At 39.4% G+C, this 23247-nt stretch overlaps 2 protein-coding genes across 2 annotated transcripts in view; one reads left to right on the top strand and one right to left on the bottom strand.

Moving 5' to 3' along the window:
* Window positions 1-23247, bottom strand: part of LOC138318556 (phosphofurin acidic cluster sorting protein 2-like) — a 375127-nt gene that overhangs the window by 57396 nt on the left and 294484 nt on the right. The window lies entirely within an intron of this gene.
* Window positions 10430-12666, top strand: LOC138318548 (dynein light chain Tctex-type protein 2B-like). Its single transcript, XM_069261001.1, has one exon. It carries the CDS (start codon window positions 11027-11029, stop codon window positions 11720-11722), a length of 696 nt encoding a protein of 231 aa, XP_069117102.1. The 5' UTR covers window positions 10430-11026; the 3' UTR covers window positions 11723-12666.

Below are 23247 nucleotides of genomic sequence, written 5' to 3' on the forward strand. Positions count from 1 at the left end.
TATTGGTTGTTTCCTTTGTTTGAACCATTGATTTGTGTCTGAGGTACACTGGCAAAAATTCGGCTCTGCAGAAGGATAATATCAATTGTTTGTGAAAGTTTTGTATAATAATGTCCAAACTCTCGGTACCCACCGGATGAAGATCATCAATAAAAGCAGTGTCCCTATTTTTCTGTGAAATCACTACTGGCCTGTCAGGTATACCAATCTCACAGATTTTATGTTCCATATTTTTGAGGTTTGGACGGACGCCATTCCCAAGGCTTTGTCTGCCTCGCCTATAGTCCGCCACCAATATATAATGTAGTTAGTTTCCGATTCAGTATGGAAATCATTAGTTGGTCAACTTCATCAATTCCGCGATGTTTTCATTTTTAAAGACTCATTTGCCTGGTTAACTTTAAGCGAGAGACACCTATACATTGGCATCACTCTTCTAATTGAAACAATAGTCTGAAAAATAGAATGAAAACGAATGTACGAATGTACATCCTTAACTTATTCATAAAAAGCTTGGAATTTATCTCAACCAATCCTGGTATATTCAGTTTTGCTTTGCCATATATTAACTTAAATTGTCATTAGAATTCAGTTTTACGAATGAAAGTCACAATGGTCAAATATAAATTGATGCTAAATGTTTTCAAACAAGAGACGTCACAATCTGGAATTTCTCATACATGTATTTCATTCCATGATAATTAACTTCATTTCAAATGTTCCACAATTAAAAAGTTTTAAATTTTACAATGCTGTGAGGTTAATAATACTAGCAGTTGTCGTCGGGTTCAATAGTAGTATAGATTGCCTACAAATCACCACTTTAATTCATAAAGTTTCCAGGCGACTACTCAAACACTTGGATGACCCGTTTTAGAACCATGGTGTGAATGGATACGTTATATTCCCTGTATACTAATTAGACATTTTCTAATAGATCTGTCAGAGAAGTATATGACATATCCTTGGGACAGTTTACTATAATGGATCGTGTAGCTTGTCAATCCTCAAGGGTACCACTTGTGACTCTTCCAGTAGTAATGCATTATCAAGTATCCATTCACTTTATATCACTAGAGCCAGAGAAGTAATTTGCCTGGATGATATACCTACACTTTGAATAATTACTAAGTGTTAAAGATGGGTACATTCATTAACGATCATTTCAATTATTGAAATGAGATATCATGAAAAGCAATAAACAACGTGATAAATCGATTTTTGTCAAAAGTTCACAAATCCCATGTGTCCTATTGCGAAATCTATTGCGTATTTTTCCTGTTTTACTGCCATTTTTTATTTGCGGGATTGTCATTGTTATATTCTTTTGAAGGATTAACCCGTCGACTTTAGTTGTATATCGTCGTTTGAAAATATTACGAGAAACAAATTACAAGAGCAATGATCTTGTGAAGACAGATGTAATTAAGGACAATAACTAAGGTCATATGAAGATTTGTGTCAAGGGCGGAAATTTCAAAATATCAAAGTTATACCAACGGACAGTGTAAGGTGAAGGTAGAGGTCATGGAAAGACATGCCAAGATCAGACAAGAACTATGTCAAGGTCATAACAAACTGCCAGTGTTATATGACAATGATATCAAGGATACCACTGGCACAGGGTCATATGAAGACGGATGCGATGGTAACACCTAAGGCCAAGGTCACATTAAGCTATGTCAATGCAAGGACGTATATGAGAAGGATAAGTCACACTGGGTTTTGGGGAAGTCCAAGGCAGGCGCTTTTGTGTTTGTGCACTGACCTTGACGTTGGGCGACGACTGATTTTCCTTTGATATCCGCCGGCGCAGCCTTTGAAGTAGCTTGCGGGTGCGAGATGCTTACCGTCTTTCTTTCTGAAGCCGGCCGTCATTTCATGAGCTGTCGTATTTTTTAACAAAAATTTAAGACTTATCCTCTAAATCTTCCGTTCTTAAAGCAAGCGATAAACGTTGTGGAATTTAATAAACTTTACATTGGTGTTTCATTTGATTCGATAAGATAAGTATTTGTTGAGAAAAACGGTTTTTATTACCGGTTCATAGGCGTCTCGCGTGGTGTTTAGTAATGTAAAGAGACAGTCACGAATCCTTCTCACTTATAAATCCTTGGTCAATGCTATACAAACAACCAAGGTCATATGAGGGTGTATATCGACATGGTTATTTCTTTTTTGTTCGAAACTGTTAATTTTGTTGATAACATTTCTGTTGTACCTATTTATACCATCCTCGATACGCCATGGGTTACTATCACTGACGTAATATCCAACCCTGGGATATCTAGTAGTAAAACTGGAGGCAGTTCGGGAGAAAAATAACTTAACTGACCAACTACATCCCTGCAGAGACTTCATCTGAAGATTACAGAGAAAGCGACGCCCAGCTTCAAAGCCACACAGTCAACCAGTGTACCGTTATTCAATTATTTTTTTATGTACATCCAAGGACAAAATTATTTATGTCTTTTGTTCCAATCAGTTTTACTATGAGATATTCCAGAGGTGGTTATAACGTCAGTGCTATTAACCCGTGGAATATCGAGGATGATTTATACCAACTGACTGAAACGCTTAAATTGCTTCAAAATGTTTTTGAGAACTGGGTTTGTTGTTGAATTTTGCGCACTAAAGTTGGATTTGAAGTGTACATCAATGCATAAGGGAAACAAAGAAATTAAGAATATACATGTGTATACATTAATATTGCATTGCGTATTGTTTTTGACCAATGGCACTGATTGCATTGAACATACAACAAGCTTAAATATATTTACATGTCTGTATTAATATAGAGTGCTTTGTACCATTAGGTGTATTGACTTTACATATATATCTACAATTTTATACAATAGCATAAATGTAATACATGTGTACATGCTATATGTGTACAATATGTTATGAAATATAGAGACACCGTTACACGCAGAATAAAAGATTTATTGTCGCTGGTTATAAAAGCGTGTTAATTTCATGTTCAGTGAAATATATTCTTCCGTAGACTACAAGATCATTAAATCTACACCGGGCTGTTGCGACCTTCCATGGGAAAAATAGAAATAATTATCGATGTATCAACTTTCCATAAGGCTCTTGAATGGACTCATTCATGGAAAGAAATTAAATCTTTTCCAACCCGTATCTGACGACGTTTGTCACGTCAACATTGAATTAAAGTGTCGATTCTTGTAGTGCCAGCGTTTCAAGTTAAGTCAGCTATTAGGTGCTGAATTGAAAACAACTATTTGATTCTTTGACCTCTACTTTTGACCTTTGAAACTGAAAGGAACTACAAAAAGAATATGCAAATAATAATTTGATAACTCAAGTTGGCAAGAGAAGAAATTAAGCTATGTGTGGTACTCTGTTTGGATATTATTTTGTGTGTTTTAGTATGATTCATGACCTGTTCAGTGGTTGTGTTAAGGTTACAAAATTGAAGTATCGGAGAAAAATCACCGGCCTGTGATAGGCTAGTAGTAGAATTTAAGGCGCCTCAATCACACGGCCGCACAGCAAATTTTTGATAAAATACCACCGACCGTCCATTTGTGTTGGAAATAAAACTATCCAGGGATCTATTAAATGTAAAATATTCATGAGTTAAATCAATGTTATATTGCCTTGAGAAATAGTGTGGACTAATTAAGGGATGTGCAGATGGACATACAGTGTGTAAATACACAGGGGTATGATAAGTCATAGCAAACGTCATCAATTCAACATGGCGAAGTTAACCAAAACATCGGTACGGTGTTTAATTGACATTTCTCAAAATATCCTTAAATAATCCTGGTTATAAACTAGAACAAAAATTAACCCAAGATAAACAATGGAAATTTAGGCCTTTCAAGATTTAAGGCACTTTTAGACGTTTTTGTCAGTTATATTAATATTGGACAAAAATGACAAGCCTTGCTGTTCTTTAATTGACGGTGAAAAGTGAAAAGGGTAATCCAATTCACGATACCGTTTTAGTTTCGATTTTTTCCTGCTCTGTTCATGTTTGCTCAGTGATTGTCGCTCAACCCAAGTCCCCGTGTCTTTTTACACAGTGGCTGCACTAGCACTGTGACCGATGAGGCTTTTCAGAGATTTGGATAATATATACTCGTTGAAAACTAATAATAAAACTGCCTCTAAATGCCAATTTGAAAAGCCTAGACATAATGCATGTAAGTACAAGAAACCTTTAACAATGAGCGTTCACATTTGAGATTTTCTAAAATGGGCATCAACAGAACGACCACGCGTATAAATGGGGTTGAAACATTTCAATGATTTGAACATGTTATTTAAAATCCTTCGTGTGAACCCGGATCTATCGACATTTCATGGTAAATAGAGAAACTGGCATAGGTCGTACCTCATCTGCCTTCACAAGTCAAGTCGCGCATGCTCCTAAATACCAAATCATACGTTTTTATCACCCTTAAGTGGATTGGCTACAAATGTACTGTAAATATATAAATTAGTTTATTGATAGCCATAAAGCTTTAAACCACTTACAATCCTCGGTAAAATAATACTTCAAACACCACTGAGTGATACTCGCCGCTTGACGATGATAAATATATATATATATAGATCTAGGTAAATAAAAGGATAAATGTCTTTGGCATTTATAATCATTCTATAAAGTAGGCGTACCCTGTTCTTAACTTTCACGTTAAAATCGCCGTCAACTTCAAATAGATTCGTCAATTTAAGTACTCCTAACATGTCTTCAATTTTCATTGTTATGTTCTTTTATTTATTTATTTTTTATCATCTAATTAATCTTATATCAACTCTACAGTTTAACGTACTGCATTACATTTTGAGTAAAGCATATTACATATTAATGTTTGAAAGTTAACATTAATACTTTCCCTTTAGATCCTCGGTGGCCGAGTGATTAAGATGTCCCGATATATTAAAACAAACGAACTGCGCTTCGAGTTCGAATCGCATGGGGTACCGACTGTTCTTCCGTGGCTTTTCTCCTGTTACTCCGATTCTGCTCCACCGACAAACCTAGCACGTCCTTAAATGACTAATAGGACGTTAAACTAATCAACAAACAAACAAATAAACAAACCATTAGATTCTAACATAAATATCGACTCCCGTTAGATGTCTGTCTGTCAAGTTAGTTAACAAACCTTGCTAACATGTTAACTATATATCGACCCCCGTTTGATGTCTGTCTGTCAAGTTAGTTAACAAACCTTGCTAACATGTTAACTATACATCGACCCCCGTTAGATGTCTGTCTGTCAAGTTAGTTAACAAACCTTGCTAACATGTTAACTATATATCGACCCCCGTTTGATGTCTGTCTGTCAAGTTAGTTAACAAACCTTGCTAACATGTTAACTATATATCGACCCCCGTTAGATGTCTGTCTGTCAAGTTAGTTAACAAACCTTGCTAACATGTTAACTATATATCGACCCCCGTTAGATGTCTGTCTGTCAAGTTAGTTAACAAACCTTGCTAACATGTTAACTATATATCGACCCCCGTTTGATGTCTGTCTGTCAAGTTAGTTAACAAACCTTGCTAACATGTTAACTATGCATCGACCCCCGTTAGATGTCTGTCTGTCAAGTTAGTTAACAAACCTTGCTAACATGTTAACTATACATCGACCCCCGTTAGATGTCTGTCTGTCAAGTTAGTTAACAAACCTTGCTAACATGTTAACTATATATCGACCCCGGTTAGATGTCTGTCTGTCAAGATAGTTAACAAACCTTGCTAATATGTTAACTATATATCGACCCCCGTTAGATGTCTATCTGTCAAGTTAGTTAACAAACCTTTCTAACATGTTAACTATATATCGACCCCCGTTTGATGTCTGTCTGTCAAGATAGTTAACAAACCTTGCTAACATGTTAACTATATATCGACCCCCGTTAGATGTCTGTCTGTCAAGTTAGTTAACAAACCTTGCTAACATGTTAACTATATATCGACCCCCGTTAGATGCCTGTCTGTCAAGTTAGTAAATATACCTTGCTAGCATGTTAACTATATATCGACCCCCGTTTGATGTCTGTTTGTCAAGTTAGTTAACAAACCTTGCTAACATGTTAACTATGCATCGACCCCCGTTAGATGTCTGTCTGTCAAGTTAGTTAACAAACCTTGCTAACATGTTAACTATATATCGACCCCCGTTAGATGTCTGTCTGTCAAGTTAGTAAATATACCTTGCTTACATGTTAACTATATATCGACCCCCGTTGAATGTCTGTCTGTCAAGTTAGTTAACAAACCTTGCTAACATGTTAACTATATATCGACCCGTTTAGATGTCTGTCTGTCAAGTTAGTTAACAAACCTTGCTAACATGTTAACTATATATCGACCCGTTTAGATGTCTGTCTGTCAAGTTAGTTAACAAACCTTGCTAACATGTTAACTATATATCGACCCCCGTTAGATGTCTGTCTGTCAAGTTAGTTAACAAACCTTGCTAACATGTTAACTATATATCGACCCCCGTTAGATGTCTGTCTGTCAAGTTAGTTAACAAACCTTGCTAACATGTTAACTATATATCGACCCCCGTTAGATGTCTGTCTGTCAAGTTAGTTAACAAACCTTACTAACATGTTAACTATATATCGACCCCGTTTAGATGTCTGTCTGTCAAGTTAGTTAACAAACCTTGCTAACATGTTAACTATATATCGACCCCGGTTAGATGTCTGTCTGTCAAGATAGTTAACAAACCTTAGTTAACTATATATCGACCCCCGTTAGATGTCTGTCTGTCAAGTTAGTTAACAAACCTTGCTAACATGTTAACTATATATCGACCCCCGTTAGATGTCTGTCTGTCAAGTTAGTTAACAAACCTTGCTAACATGTTAACTATATATCGACCCCGGTTAGATGTCTGTCTGTCAAGATAGTTAACAAACCTTGCTAATATGTTAACTATATATCGACCCCCGTTAGATGTCTGTCTGTCAAGTTAGTTAACAAACCTTGCTAACATGTTAACTATATATCGACCCCCGTTAGATGTCTGTCTGTCAAGTTAGTTAACAAACCTTGCTAACATGTTAACTATATATCGACCCGTTTAGATGTATGTCTGTCAAGTTAGTTAACAAACCTTGCTAACATGTTAACTATATATCGACCCCGGTTAGATGTCTGTCTGTCAAGTTAGTTAACAAACCATGCTAACATGTTAACTATATATCGACCCGTTTAGATGTCTGTCTGTCAAGTTAGTTAACAAACCTTGCTAACATGTTAACTATATATCGACCCCCGTTAGATGTCTGTCTGTCAAGTTAGTTAACAAACCTTGCTAATATGTTAACTATATATCGACCCCCGTTAGATGTCTATCTGTCAAGTTATAGGGGCCGCGGTGGCCGAGTGGTTAAGATGTCCCGACATATTACTACAAGCCCTCCACCTCTGGGATGCGGGTCGAATCCCATGTGGGGCAGTTGCCAGGTACTGACCGCTGACCGGTGGTTTTTCTCCGGGTACTCCGGCTTTCCTCCACCAACAAACCTGGCACGTCCTTACATGACCCTGGCTGTTAATAGACGTAAAACTAAACAAACCAAAAATAGTTAACAAACCTTTCTAACATGTTAACTATATATCGACCCCCGTTAGATGTCTGTCTGTCAAGATAGTTAACAAACCTTGCTAATATGTTAACTATATATCGACCCCCGTTAGATGTCTATCTGTCAAGTTATAGGGGCCGCGGTGGCCGAGTGGTTAAGATGTCCCGACATATTACTACAAGCCCTCCACCTCTGGGATGCGGGTCGAATCCCATGTGGGGCAGTTGCCAGGTACTGACCGCTGACCGGTGGTTTTTCTCCGGGTACTCCGGCTTTCCTCCACCAACAAACCTGGCACGTCCTTACATGACCCTGGCTGTTAATAGGACGTAAAACTAAACAAACCAAAAATAGTTAACAAACCTTTCTAACATGTTAACTATATATCGACCCCGTTTGATGTCTGTCTGTCAAGTAAGTTAACATACCTTGCCAACATGTTAACTATATATCGACCCGTTTATGATGTCTGTCTGTCAAGTTAGTTAACTGTTTTTCGTGTCAATTATATATCAATCGACCCGTTTAGATGTCTGTCTGTCAAGTTAGTTAACAAACGTTTTTAACGTGTCAATTATATATCGACCCCCGTTAGATGTCTTTCTGTCAAGTTAGTAAATATACCTTGCTAACATGTCAACTATATATCGACCCCCGTTAGATGTCTGTCTGTCAAGTTAGTAAATATACCTTGCTAACATGTTAACTATATATCGACCCCCGTTAGATGTCTGTCTGTCAAGTTAGTTAACAAACCTTGCTAACATGTTAACTATATATCGACCCCCGTTAGATGTCTTTCTGTCAAGTTAGTAAATATACCTTGCTAACATGTTAACTATATATCGACCCCCGTTAGATGTCTGTCTGTCAAGTTAGTAAATATACCTTGCTAACATGTTAACTATATATCGACCCCCGTTAGATGTCTGTCTGTCAAGTTAGTAAATATACCTTGCTAACATGTTAACTATATATCGACCCCGTTTAGATGTCTATCTGTCAAGTTAGTTAACAAACCTTGCTAACATGTTAACTATATATCGACCCCCGTTGGATGTCTGTCTGTCAAGTTAGTTAACAAACCTTGCTAACATGTTAACTATATATCGACCCCCGTTGGATGTCTGTCTGTCAAGTTAGTTAACAAACCTTGCTAACATGTTAACTATATATCGACCCCTTTAGATGTCTGTCTGTCAAGTTAGTAAATATACCTTGCTAACATGTTAACTATATATCGACCCCCGTTAGATGTCTGTCTGTCAAGTTAGTTAACAAACCTTGCTAACATGTTAACTATATATCGACCCCCGTTAGATGTCTGTCTGTCAAGTTAGTAAATATACCTTGCTAACATGTTAACTATATATCGACCCCCGTTTAGATGTCTGTCTGTCAAGTTAGTTAACAAACCTTGCTAACATGTTAACTATATATCGACCCGTTTAGATGTCTGTCTGTCAAGTTAGTAAATATACCTTGCTAACATGTTAACTATATATCGACCCCCGTTAGATGTCTGTCTGTCAAGTTAGTTAACAAACCTTGCTAACATGTTAACTATATATCGACCCGTTTAGATGTCTGTCTGTCAAGTTAGTTATACGTGATCTGTTTAGTAACTGCTATTTGAACAGAACTTTTATCTTTACTTGCTAACCACAATGAACTTTCTCTGAATTTTTAATGATTGTCTATTTTCTTTTAATTGTTTATTGATAATTTCATGTAGCCTAATCAATTTCTTTGTTGATTGCTCATCCATATTTGTCGAATCATTGTGATTAATTTTCTGTCCATTGTTTCTCTGTCCACTTCAGTATGAATCAAACACCTAAGTCCTGGACTTTATCCACCATTGCCGTTTCTTTATTTTACCACAAGCCCTCGATCTCAGGGTCGCAATTTCTAATCCCATGTGGGGCAGTAGCCAGGTACTGCCTAAATGATTGGGGATTTTCTCCGGGTACTCCGGCTTTCCATAACCATCTAAACCTGACAAGTCCTTAATTGATCCAGATGTTCAACTAATCAAACCAAACTAAATATTAACATGCTTGTAATTTGTAATATCCGAAGAGAAAGTAGTAAAATATTTAATCGTGTGTCAGTGGTGAGTCACTAATAGTGAAATGAAACTGGTCTTTGTACCCAATCTTCACTCGAATGTTTTGATACCAAGCTGATCCATTATTTTTCGGGATTTAAAAATTCAATGATTTTAGGCTATTTAAATATTTCCAATAGACTGAAAAACATGAAATGTTAGAGCTATTCCTAATCGATCTTCATCTAAATTACTTTTTTCATGGTCAGAGAGATTTCTTTATGTAACTTTACACTAAGGAGGGTTAAGAATTAACATTCTTTAGGTCTGTTGTGTTTCATATCTCTCTTCTACATGTTCTTAAAGGAAACTTTTCAATTTCGATATGTAAATAAACGTATATGGATATTGGTCTATATAAAAACTTATTTACTAATGGCATCTTTAATGGAGGAAATGTTGTCTTGAATTCGACAGGATTCTGTTAATTTTTCTTACAATTAAGTTGACAAATCATAGGTAGATAATAGGTAAATAAGACACCGGGTGAGGTTTATATATGACAAACCCATACAATGTCCTTGAATGCGATCAACATGAAACATATCTCTTTTAAAGCAGAAAATTAAACTCGTTAGCCCTCTCGACCGCTCCACACATAATATGCTTGCGGTGAATCAGGTCGACTTTAAAACTCAATTTGCGACATGTAATTGCATTTCACGATTGCTCTTACAGCTGTGGAAAAGTTGTGACAATCTTAACCTATCATAGTACATTATCACTGGCATTCTAAATAGCGGCTTGGTCACTCACTCTTACGGTGGAAATTGATCTGAAAGTGGGCGGTGCCAATTGCTGTATACTTCCGTCGCTAGTAACCGAACGGAACAATGAACAGACGGTCACCTGAGGGGGTTGCGACAAACAAGTCATTTCACTGGGTTTATATTATACTCAAACACAGGCACCTTTTATACTTGAGGGCACAGCACCATCTACCGACGTCGTGTCTAATTTCACGAGCGACAGTTTTAGCGTAAAAAACAAAGTTATGTATGTTGGTAGCAGGAAATAGGGATTGGAAAGTCAATCGCGCCGAGATATGATACTCGACAATCTGTGAAACTAGGAGCTGTGTGTGAAGCGTAAATGGAAATATTGACATTACGTGTTAACTTGGGAAAACGTATTTGATCAGAGCGCTTACGATCCATCGAGCGGACCGCCTGACTAGCACACCCGTTGATTTCGCTGTGTGAAACTCGACTTACTTTTGCTTTATTATAGGTGTTCGATCATTCTGTCTGTGTAAATACACATCCATCACTGGGTACTTATAACCCTTTTATTATTATATTGATATACCTCGCACGTCACGGCGATGGAGGGACAGCTAAGCACTGACAATTTAAAAGCGCACAACGCACACCTGAAGGAATCTACAGTACAAGCGGATGTTACTGCGGGTGCAACTAGTTCTACTAAATCGTCCAACAAAATGAGCTTGCTGTCTAATAAACTCAGTCTTAAGGACAGATTGACTGTCGGTGGGAATTCAATGGACGACAAGAAAAGTGATGGTGGGAGTGGGTCCAAGTTATCGAGCAGTATGAACAGAACAAGATTCAGTCGACTAAGGACTAAACTTAAGATGCAAAGTCTTTTTGGCGCGAGTTTATCAAAAGCTGGATCTGAGGTGGGTCACAAATCCGTAAGGCCGTTGGAGAACACGTACAAATTAGAACCCGAAGAAGGAACGCAATTTTCTATCACAAATGCGGAGAAGATTATTACGAATGTGTTTGAAGCGTATCTTAAAGGACGGCAATACGACGCTAAGAAATTTCGACTTTTATCTAAATCTTTAGCAGACATGATTAAAGAAAGAGTAAAGCAAAGTGGAATCCATCGGTATAAAATTGTAGCAACAGTTCTAATTGTCGAGGATTGTGGCCAATCAGTGAGACTGGGTAGTCGGTGTCTTTGGGACACGGCTTACGACAATCATGCGACTGTTGTATTCAAGGGAGACGGGTTCGAAGCCGTAGGATCGGTATTCGCCACATTTTTCGCCTAAATAATTATCCATTAGTGCTGTGATATATGGTGCTTGCTTAACGCATATGATATGATATTACATTCGTCGTATAACATTCCGTCCAGTTTTTGGTCAAACAGAAAAGTTTAAATTTTACTACATGTGTATTGTTTGTGATTGTTTCATTTTCATGGGATTCCTGAGTTTCAATGGATTTTGTCATTATTTTAAGGAATTCTGTAATTGTTGATGTCAAAGCTCAGAGCTCAAAGTTTCTCTCGTTCAAGTTTTTGTTAAATGTCAGTGGGATTGTACAAAATACGTATGAATGTATTCACTCCTTCGGTAATTTATTCTGACATATGTACTGGTTTAAAGGGATGAATGCATTGTCATATATTATGGCATGTACTTTGGTAGCATATGAACAGTTCATGTAACATTTTTTGAAAGAAATTTAAAGATGTGTGCGAAAAAGTCCGACAAAAATGACCCACTGAATGAATCATGAAATGTATTGTGATATGTATTTCTTGTCGCGTTTTCCTTGGAGAATTGGCTATGTATCGGTAATGTGTATTCGATCAAAGTGTTTATTCAATCAACAACTCCCTGTTGTCCGTGGCTAAATCATTTCGTTTTGAGAATGTGGGTTCATGCGAAGGATTACTACACTGACCAATACTGGACAATAGTGACCACCACTTCCTCCTAGCTATCAGTATGTACGTGTATTCACCTCATACAAAACCTCATATTTATTTGCCCTCAAACTTCAATCTTAAATATAAACAAACTGAAAGTTAATCCTAAAGATATATACATCGATATACATATATACAATGGACGTTCGCATTGTTAACGAATCGAGAAATCGGTCCGCCTAATGCATGTATTTGAAATATATTAGAAATAAAAAATTGAACATTTTCTGCTGTTTATAAAAATACAATGTCTATGGATGATTAAACATTTAAAACTCACGTTTCATTGATTTTATCTTTCGTTTAGGTACTGTACAGCTCGTCGGGGAATTTTGTTCATCAATGTGCATTTCGACTCGTACATAGAAATCTCGTTGAATATTTTATGAACATCACAGAGTTTCAATATTTATTCAAGCAGGGACATAAAAGTATGTCCATGATATTCTATAAGTGATTTTATCTGTATTGGATAGTTATAAACATTGTTTACACTTTGGTAGTCATGACAACCAGGTGTTGTGTCGATAATTGATCTAATTGATCAGTTAATGGGTGTCGGTGTGTCAGACAGAAAACAAGACTTGTATACGTTGCACTGTAAGTGTTGAATAACAGATTGTATGGCATGTCAACATGTGTGAAGCACACTTGAGCGCGATAGTAAGCTGACGTGATGGTTGTAGGTTACTGTAATGGAGTGAAGTAAGCATGGGTTCGCGGAGAAAAACCTCCAACCAGTACGCAACAAATGCTTCATATGAGCCACGAGCACTGGGATAAGGCAGAAGTTGAAAAAACTTAAACATGCAACGAAGCCCCTACAAAGACAAAAAAAAATGTAAAAAGACAAATCACGGATTTGTTTCAATAATGGTTTTATTTTCCTGTAGACTGTTGTCTTAAGATTAGTAAAAAAAATTCATTTCGATAGTCCATCTGGACGCGAGTGTTATCTTGACCTTAATTGCCAATGTTAAATAAGCGCAGTGTTAGTTATTATCAATGCAATGTCCTTAAGTCGTTAAAGATATAACTATGAAATTTGTAGAATTCAAGTATAGACAGTCATCGGTGTCCATTATTAATAAGTCGTTTTAAAGGTCAGTGGTCACAATGCATGATCATTTGAAATGTTTAAATGTATAAGAAGGTGATTCACTCTCGCTGCCTTTCAAAAGAGTCGCAAACAAGATCAAATATCAAATCTGCGAATATAATTGTAAAGATACAGGTGATTTTGGGTTCTTAAGTTAGTGGATTTTGTCGAGAACTTAAAGACTATAGTAGTACTTGTCTTTGTGTTGGCCGTCATGTATTACTGAACAGTTCGTAATGAACTGAGAAATAGTTATTGTCCAATCTAGTATCTATAACACATGCACAGAGCTAATACCAAATTACCGTATTCTGAACCCCGAAACCAGTTAAAAACTTCTGTTGATATAAAGCAAATATTGGTAGTCTTCAATTAATCACCATTTCCCCGTGGAAGAGCATATCAGAATGGAAAAACGGCAATGGAAAATCTTTTAATTACTAATATGAATAAATTATCTTTCTGCTGTCATTAAATATTATGATTGACAATGTCGAAATGCAATAGTAAGGACACTCGTCCATGCCAAGGGTTTCCATTTCTTATATTGTCTATTCTTAATATTGTCCATATAAGGGTATGTTCCGATGCTTCCGTGTTGCTTGGTTTGGCACTCTTAACAACTTTACATGTCATGGCGATGGATGAAACATTTATCTTTCAAAATGTCCAAGTCTGGTTTCAGGGTCAGAGAAGACGTATCGTATGCAAAATAATGCCTACTTCAACGTCGCTAGCCAGGTCCTTCTTGGACGCTTACGTCTTTCTCTATCCTAAACATACCAAGATTAGATAAAACACACTAACTGGCATTGCTGCCTCACCATGGGGGTCGTTACAGATAGTATGATTGACCGTTAATTAATTCGATAATGAAGTTATAATCAGGTTCCTCTGATTACACATTGCTCATGTTAGTCAAAATCATCTTTTCTGTTTATGGTCAATGTAGCATTTCTCTCTGTATATGTACATGTACTTTATATGATATGCACAATTTTGGTGAAATGTCTTATTTCTACGAAAGCCGATTGTGCTCTTTTTGGTAGAAGAAATAAAAAATAAATTTGGCATTATTACGCTAAACTTTGGCGTTATTACGCGAAACTTTGGCGTTATTAAGCGATTTCTTTTCTACTAAAATGAGCCCAATCGACTTTCATATATTTCAAACCATTTTGACATGCATGGTAAATCAGTTTTACGTAAAAGGTATAAAATCATCGACCCACATACAACCAAAGATGGAAGGCTAGTAGCTATAATTTGAGGCACGTTGCGACACTGGAACTGGAGCAACAAGTACGTTATATAAAAATAAAACAACAATTAAGTTCATTGTGTCAAGCTATCTATTCATCGCTGAGTTAAACAATAGTATTCATCAGTGTGTTAAGTCTAATTTTAAGAGTATGGCTCTGGTATAGTTAACAGATTTAGATAATGGAAGCAACTCCTAGAGTGTCCCTTCAAACCGTTTAACAAATACAAATAACTCCAGCATGGGACATTGACGCCTATCGAAAATGCAAAAGTAATTACCACATTTGAGGTAATTAAGTGAGGTTTTAACAATTACCATCTTAATAAGCAACCTTATCAGGAATCATTAATTGAAAATTTCCATTAGTTTTACTTTGTACTTAAAGATGAAGTATATTAATGATGTTCTTCAATCTTGGGTATCAATGGGTTCAGTGATGAGTATAAGAAATTAATTCTGGGCCACAGTTATGATTTTGTGTAATTAAAAATCTGATGAACTATCTTAATGTCAATTTGGTTAAATTACCTAATTCTAATTATGTTTCAATTAAGTCCCCAGTATAGATATTTTATGATAATACTGGGGAAATATTTTCATAATGTAAATGTAAAACTTGTACCTGGTCATATTGATCAAAGTTTTAATTTAAAAGAAGCAATCAAAATACATAACATTATAACATATGATTTGCTGGAGTGATCAATATTTAAAATTAAAATCCCATCATATAGAATACTCGTGTGGACTTTATGAAATGCAATGTATGTTTGTTCTAGTTTTGCTGTTCTGAATACATATTCAATTAAGAACCCAATATACACTAACTTATTTGACAGCGTGCGCCATCCATTTTGAAATCATGCAGAGCCGCAGACAGGCCATCGGTCTTTAGAACATATCAACAGAGTTTAAGGTACAGTTACGAAGTTCCCAACTAAAGCAGGGCAATTTAGCATTAATTTAGCTGATTTCTTTAGTAAGATCAGTCTTATTTCAACAAGGGGAGATGATCTAGAAAGGGTCTGGTGGCCAGTCTAACTCCAACTATAGGGGAGATAATCTAGCAGGGGTATGGTGACCTGTCTAACTCCAACTATAGGGAGATAATCTAGCAGGGGTATGGTGACCTGTCTAACTCCAACTAGGGGAGATAATCTAGCAGGGGTATGGTGACCTGTCTAACTCTAACTATAGGGAGATAATCTAGCAGGGGTATGGTGACCAGTCTAACTCCAACTAATCTAACAAGGTTCTGGTGGCCAGTCTGGTGGCCAGTCTAAATCAATTAAAGAGGAGATAATCTAGCAAGGGTCTGGTAGCCAATCTTAATCCATTAAAGGGGAGATAATGTAGCAAGGTTCTGGTGGCCAGTCTAACTCCAACTATAGGGGAGATAATCTAGCAGGGGTATGGTGACCAGTCTAACTCCAACTAGGGGAGATAATCTAACAAGGTTCTGGTGGCCAGTCTAACTCCAACTAGGGGAGATAATCTAGCAAGGGTCTGGTGGCCAGTCTAACTCCAACTATAGGGGAGATAATCTAGCAGGGGTATGGTGACCAGTCTAACTCCAACTAGGGGAGATAATCTAACAAGGTTCTGGTGGCCAGTCTAAATCTGTTGAAGGGGAGATAATGTAGCAAGGGTCTGGTGGCCAGTCTAACTCCATCTAGGTGCAAATAATCTAGTAAGGGTCTGATGGCCAGTATAAATCTATTGAAGGGGAGATAATCTAGCAAGGGTCTGGTGGCCAATTTAAATCTATTGAAGGGGAGATATTCTAGCAAGGGTCCTGTGGCCAGTCTAAATCAATTGAAGGGGAATAATCTAGTCTAGCAAGGGTCTGATGGCCAGTCTAAATCTATTGAAGGGGAGATAATCTAGCAAGGGTCTGGTGGCCAATGTAACTCCAACTATAGGGAGATAATCTAGCAGGGGTATGGTAACCAGTCTAACTCCAACTAGGGGAGATAGTCTAACAAGGTTCTGGTGGCCAGTCTAACTCCAACTAGGGGAGATAATCTAGCAAGGGTCTGGTGGCCAGTCTAAATCTCTTGAAGGGGAGATAATCTAGCAAGGGTCTGGTCGCCAGTCTAAATCTATTGAAGGGGAGATAATCTAGCAAGGGTCTGGTGGCCAGTCTAAATCTATTGAAGGGGAGATAATCTAGCAAGGGTCTGGTGGCCAGTCTAAATCTATTGAAGGGGAGATAATCTAGCAAGGGTCTGGTGGCCAGTCTAAATCTATTGAAGGGGAGATAATCTAGCAAGGGTCTGATGGCCAATCTAAATCTATTGAAGGGTCGATAATCTAGCAAGGGTCTGGTGGCCAATATAAATCAATTAAAGAGGAGATAATCTAGCAAGGGTCTGGTAGCCAATCTTAATCCATTGAAGGGGAGATAATGTAGCAAGGTTCTGGTGGCCAGTCTAACTCCAACTATAGGGGAGATAATCTAGCAGGGGTATGGTGACCAGTCTACTCCAACTAGGGGAGATAATCTAACTCAGTCTAACTCAAATGGGGGAGATAATCTAGCAAGGGTCTGGTGGCCAATCTAAATTCAACTCAAACTGGGGAGATAATCTAGCAAGGGTCTGGTGGCCAGTCTAAACTCAACTGGGAAAGATAATCTAGCAAGGGTCTGGTGGCCAGTCTAACTCCAACTAGGGGAGATAATCTAGCAAGGGTCTGGTGGCCAGTCTAACTCAAACTGGGGAGATAATTCTAGCAAGGGTCTGGTGGCCAGTCTAAATCAATTAAAGAGGAGATAATCTAGCAAGGGTCTGGTAGCCAATCTTAATCCATTGAAGGGGAGATAATGTAGCAAGGGTCTGGTGGCCAGTCTAACTCAAACTAGGGGAGATAATCTAGCAAGGGTCTGGTGGCCAGTCTAACTCCAACTTGAAGGGGAGATAATCTAGCAAGGGTCTGGTGGCCAGTCTTAATCTATTGAAGGGGAGATAATCTAGCAAGGGTCTGGTGGCCAGTCTAAATCAATTAAAGGGAGATAATCTAGCAAGGGTCTGGTGGCCAGTCTTAATCATTGAAGGGGAGATAATCTAGCAAGGGTCTGGTGGCCAGTCTAAATCAATTGAAGGGAGATAATCTAGCAAGGGTCTGTGGCAGTCTAATCTATTGAAGGGGAGATATCTAGCAAAGGGTCTGTGGCCAATCTAAATCAATTGAAGGGGAGATTATCTAGCAAGGGTCTGGTGGCCAGTCTAAATCTAATTGAAGGGGAGATAATCTAGCAAGGGTCTGGTGGCCAATCTTAATCAAATTGAAGGGAGATAATCTAGCAAGGGTCTGGTGGCCAGTCTAATCAATTAGGGAGAGATAATCTAGCAAGGGTCTGGTGGCCAATTTAACTCAACTAGGGAGTCTGGTGGCCAGTCTAAATCTATTCAAGAGATAATCTAGCAAGGGTGTGGTGGCCAATCTAAACCCATACAAGAGGAGTGATCTAGCAAGGTATGATGACCAGTCTAAATCCAATTAGGGGGAGACAAGGGTCTGGTGGCCAGTCTAACTCCAATAGGGGAGATAATCTAGCAAGGGTCTGGTGGCCAGTCTAAATCCATTGAAGGGGAGATATTCTAGTAAGGTTCTGATGGCCTATCTAAATCAACCAGGGAAGATATTCTAGCAAGGGTATGGTGGCCAGTTTAAATCCATTTAAGAGGAGATATTAGTATCTGTAAGGAGTCTGAAGGGTCTTGTGGCCAGTCTAAAGCAATTGAAGGGGATAATAGTCTAGCAAGGGTCTGGTGGCCAGTCTAAAGAAATTGAAGGGGAGATAATCTAGTCTCAAGCAAGGGGTATTTTAGCAAGGGTCTGTGGCCAGTCTAAATAAAGTAGGGTAAGGGAGATATTCTAGCAAGGGTCTTGTGGCCAGTCTAAATCAATTGAAGGGGAATAATCTAGCAAGGGTCTGGTGGCCAGTCTAAATCATTCAATTATAAGGGTCTGTAAGGGAGATAATCTAGCAAGGTTCTGGTGGCCAGTCTAACTCAAACTAGGGGAGATAATCTTGCAAGGGTCTGGTGGCCAATTCTAACTCCAACTAGGGGAGATATCTTGCAAGGGTCTGGTAGCCAGTCTAAACTCCAAATAGGAAAGATAATCTAGCAAGAGTGTGGTGGCCAATCTAAACCCATATAGAGGAGATAATGATCTAGCAAGGGTATGGTGACCAGTCTAAATCCAATTAGGGGAGATAATCTTGCAAGGGTCTGTGAGCCAGTCTAACTCCAATAGGGTAGATAATCTAGCAAGAGTCTGGTGGCCAGTCTAAATCCATTGAAGGGGAGATATTCTAGAAAGGGTATGTGGCCAGTTTAAATCCATTAAGGGGAGGAGATAATCTAGCAAGGGTCTAACCTGTGGATCCAGTCTAAATCCATTGAAGGGATTATAATCTAATCTAGCAAGGGTCTGGTGGCCAGTCTAAATCCTATTCAAGGGGTAGATAATCTAGCAAGGGTCTGGTGGCCAGTCTAAATCCATTGAAGGGGAGATAATCTAGCAAGGGTCTGGTGGCCAGTCTTAAATCCATTTAAGAGGAGATAATCTAGCAAGGGTCTCTGGCCAGTCTAAATCAAACTAGGGGAGATATAATCTAGCAAGGGTCTGGTGGCCAGTCTAACTCCAACTAGGGGAGATAATCTAGCAAGGGTCTGGTGGCCAGTCTAAATCTATTAAGGGGAGATAATCTAGCAAGGGTCTGGTGGCCAGTCTAAATCAAACAAGGGGAGATAATCTAGCAAGGGTCTGGTGGCCAGTCTTAAATCCAATTAGGGGAGATAATCTAGCAAGGGTCTGGTGGCCAGTCTAAATCCATTCTAGGGGAGATATCTAGCAAGGGTCTGGTGGCCAGTCTAAATCCAATTAAGGGGAGATAATCTAGCAAGGGTCTGGTGGCCAGTCTAAATCCAATTGAAAGGGGAGATAATCTAGCAAGGGTCTGGTGGCCAGTCTAAATCTATTGAAGGGGAGATAATCTAGCAAGGGTCTGGTGGCCAGTCTAAATCTATTGAAGGGGAGATAATCTAGCAAGGGTCTGGTGGCCAGTCTAACTCTACAATCTTCTAGGGGAGATAATCTAGCAAGGGTCTGGTGGCCAGTCTAAATCTCAACTAGGGGAGATAATCTAGCAAGGGTCTGGTGGCCAGTCTAACTCCATTAAGGGAGATAATCTAGCAAGGGTCTGGTGGGCTAAATCTATTGCAAGGTCTGGTGGCAACTCCATCTAGGTGGAGATAATCTAGCAAGGGTCTGGTGGCCAGTCTAAATCCATTGAAGGGGAGATAATCTAGCAAGGGTCTGGTGGCCAGTCTAAATCTATTGAAGGGGAGATAATCTAGCAAGGGTCTGGTGGCCATCTAAATCAATTGAAGGGGAGATAATCTAGCAAGGGTATGGTGGCCAGTCTAAATCCACTAGGGGAGATAATCTAACAAGGGTCTGGTGGCCAGTCTAACTCCAACTAGGGGAGATAATCTAGAGGTTGGTGCAGTCTAACTCACTAGGAGATAATCTAGCAAGGGTCTGGTGGCCAGTCTAAATCCAATTGAAGGGGAGATAATCTAGCAAGGGTCTGGTGGCCAGTCTAAATCCAATTGAAGGGGAGATAATCTAGCAAGGGTCTGGTGGCCAGTCTAAATCTATTGAAGGGGAGATAATCTAGCAAGGGTCTGGTGGCCAATCTAAATCAATTGAAGGGGAGATATCTAGCAAGGGTCTGGTGGCCAGTCTAAATCTATTGAAGGGGAGATAATCTAGCAAGGGTCTGGTGGCCAATCTAAATCTATTGAAGGGGAGATAATCTAGCAAGGGTCTGGTGGGCCAATTAAAGGGAGATAACTCAAGGGTCTGGTAGCCAATCTATAGGGGAGATAATGAGCAAGGTTCTGGTGGCCAATCTAACTCCAACTAGGGGAGATAATCTAGCAAGGGTATGGTGACCAGTCTAACTCCAACTAGGGGAGATAAGTCTAACAAGGTTCTGGTGGCCAGTCTAACTCCAACTGGGGGAGATAATCTAGCAAGGGTCTGGTGGCCAGTCTAAATCCAATTGAAGGGGAGATAATCTAGCAAGGGTCTGGTGGCCAGTCTTAATCTATTGAAGGGGAGATAATCTAGCAAGGGTCTGGTGGCCATCTAATCTGAAGGGGTATCTAAATGGTGGCCAGTCTATCTATTGAAGGGGAGATAATCTAGCAAGGGTCTGTGGCCAGTCTAAATCTATTGAAGGGGAGATAATCTAGCAAGGGTCTGGTGGCCAGTCTAAATCAATTGAAGGGAGATAATCTAGCAAGGGTCTGGTGGCCATCTAAATCAATTAAGGGGAGATAATCTAGCAAGGGTCTGGTGGCCAGTCTTAATCCAATTGAAGGGGAGAATAATCTAGCAAGGGTCTGGTGGCCAGTCTAACTCCAACTAGGGGAGATAATCTAGCAAGGGTATGGTGACCAGTCTAAATCTATTGAAGGGGAGATAATCTAGCAAGGGTCTGGTGGCCAGTCTAAATCAATTGAAGGGGAGATAATCTAGCAAGGGTCTGGTGGCCAGTCTAAATCCAATTGAAGGGGAGATAATCTAGCAGGGGTCTGGTGGCCAGTCTAAATCCATTGAAGGGAGATAATCTAGCAAGGGTCTGGTGGCCAGTCTAAATCAAATTAAGGGAGATAATCTAGCAAGGGTCTGGTGGCCAGTCTAAATCTATTGAAGGGGAGATAATGTAGCAAGGGTCTGGTGGCCAGTCTAAATCAATTAAGGGAGATAATCTAGCAAGGGTCTGATGGCCAGTCTAAATCCTATTGAAGGGGGAGATAATGTAGCAAGGGTCTGGTGGCCAGTCTAAATCAAATGGGGGAGATAATCTAGCAAGGGTCTGGTGGCCAGTCTAAATCAACTGATAGGGGAGATATAATCTAGCAGAAGGGTCTGGTGGCCAGTCATAAATCAGTTGAAGGGGAGATAATCTAGCAAGGGTCTGGTGGCCATCTAAATCCATTTGAAGGGGAGATAATCTAGCATGGGGTCTGGTGGCCAGTCTAAATCTATTGAAGGGGAGATAATCTAGCAAGGGTCTGGTGGCCAGTCTTAATCTATTGAAGGGGAGATAATCTAGCAAGGGTCTGGTGGCCAGTCTAAATCTATTGAAGGGGAGATAATCTAGCAAGGGTCTGGTGGCCAGTTTAAATCCATTCTAGAAGGGGAATAATCTAGCAAGGGTCTGGTGGCCAGTCTAAATCCATTCAAGGGGAGATAATCTAGCAAGGGTCTGGTGGCCAGTCTAAATCCATATTAAAGAGGAGATAATCTAGCAAGGGTTCTGGTGGCCAGTCTAAATCCAAACTAGGGAGATATAATCTAGCAAGGGTCTGGTGGCCAGTCTAAATCCATTAGGGGATATATAGTCTGTAAGGGTCTGGTGGCCAGTCTAACTCCAATAGGGGAGATAATCTAGCAAAGTCTGGTGGCCAATCTAAATCCATGTAAGGGGAGATATTCTAGCAAGGGTCCTGGTGGCCAGTCTAAATCAATTGAAGGGGAATAATCTAGTCTAGCAAGGGTCTGGTGGCCAGTCTAAATCTATTCAAGGGGAGATAATCTAGCAAGGGTCTGGTGGCCAGTCTAAATCAATTAAAGAGGAGATAATCTAGCAAGGGTCTGGTGGCCAGTCTTAATCCATTGAAGGGGAGATAATCTAGCAAGGGTCTGGTGGCCAGTCTAAATCCAAATAGGGGAATAATCTGTGCAAGGGTCTGGTGGCCAGTCTAACTCAACTAGGGGAGATAATCTTGCAAGGGTCTGGTGGCCAGTCTAACTCCAATTAAGGGGAGATAATCTAGCAAGGGTCTGGTGGCCAGTCTAAATCCATTAAAGGGAGATAATCTAGCAAAGGGTCTGGTGGCCAGTCTAAATCCATTTAGGGAGATAATCTAGCAAGGGTCTGGTGGCCAGTCTAAATCAAACTAGGGGAGATAATCTTAGCAAGGGTCTGGTGGCCAGTCTAAACTCCAACTAGGGGAGATAATCTAGCAAGGGTCTGGTGGCCAGTCTAAATCAATTTAAGGGAGATAATCTAGCAAGGGTCTGGTGGCCAGTCTAATCCAATTAAGGGGAGATAATCTAGCAAGGGTCTGGTGCCAGTCTAAATCAATTGAAGGGAGATAATCTAGCAAGGGTATGGTGGCCAGTCTAAATCCAATTAGTGGGAGATAATCTAGCAAGGGTCTGGTGGCCAGTCTTAACTCCATTAGGGAGATAATCTAGCAAGGGTCTGGTGGTCAAGTCTAACTCTAAACTCCATCTAGGGGAGATAATCTAGCAAGGGTCTGGTGGCCAGTCTAAATCCATTTCAGGGGAGATAATCTAGCAAGGGTCTGGTGGCCAGTCTAACTCAAAATCATTAGGGGAGATAATCTAGCAAGGGTCTGGTGGCCAGTCTAAATCCAACTAGGGGAGATAATCTAGCAAGGGTCTG

Source organism: Argopecten irradians, chromosome 3 (genome assembly GCF_041381155.1).
Source record: "Argopecten irradians isolate NY chromosome 3, Ai_NY, whole genome shotgun sequence".
In the NCBI taxonomy this organism is placed as follows: Eukaryota; Metazoa; Mollusca; class Bivalvia; order Pectinida; family Pectinidae; genus Argopecten; species Argopecten irradians.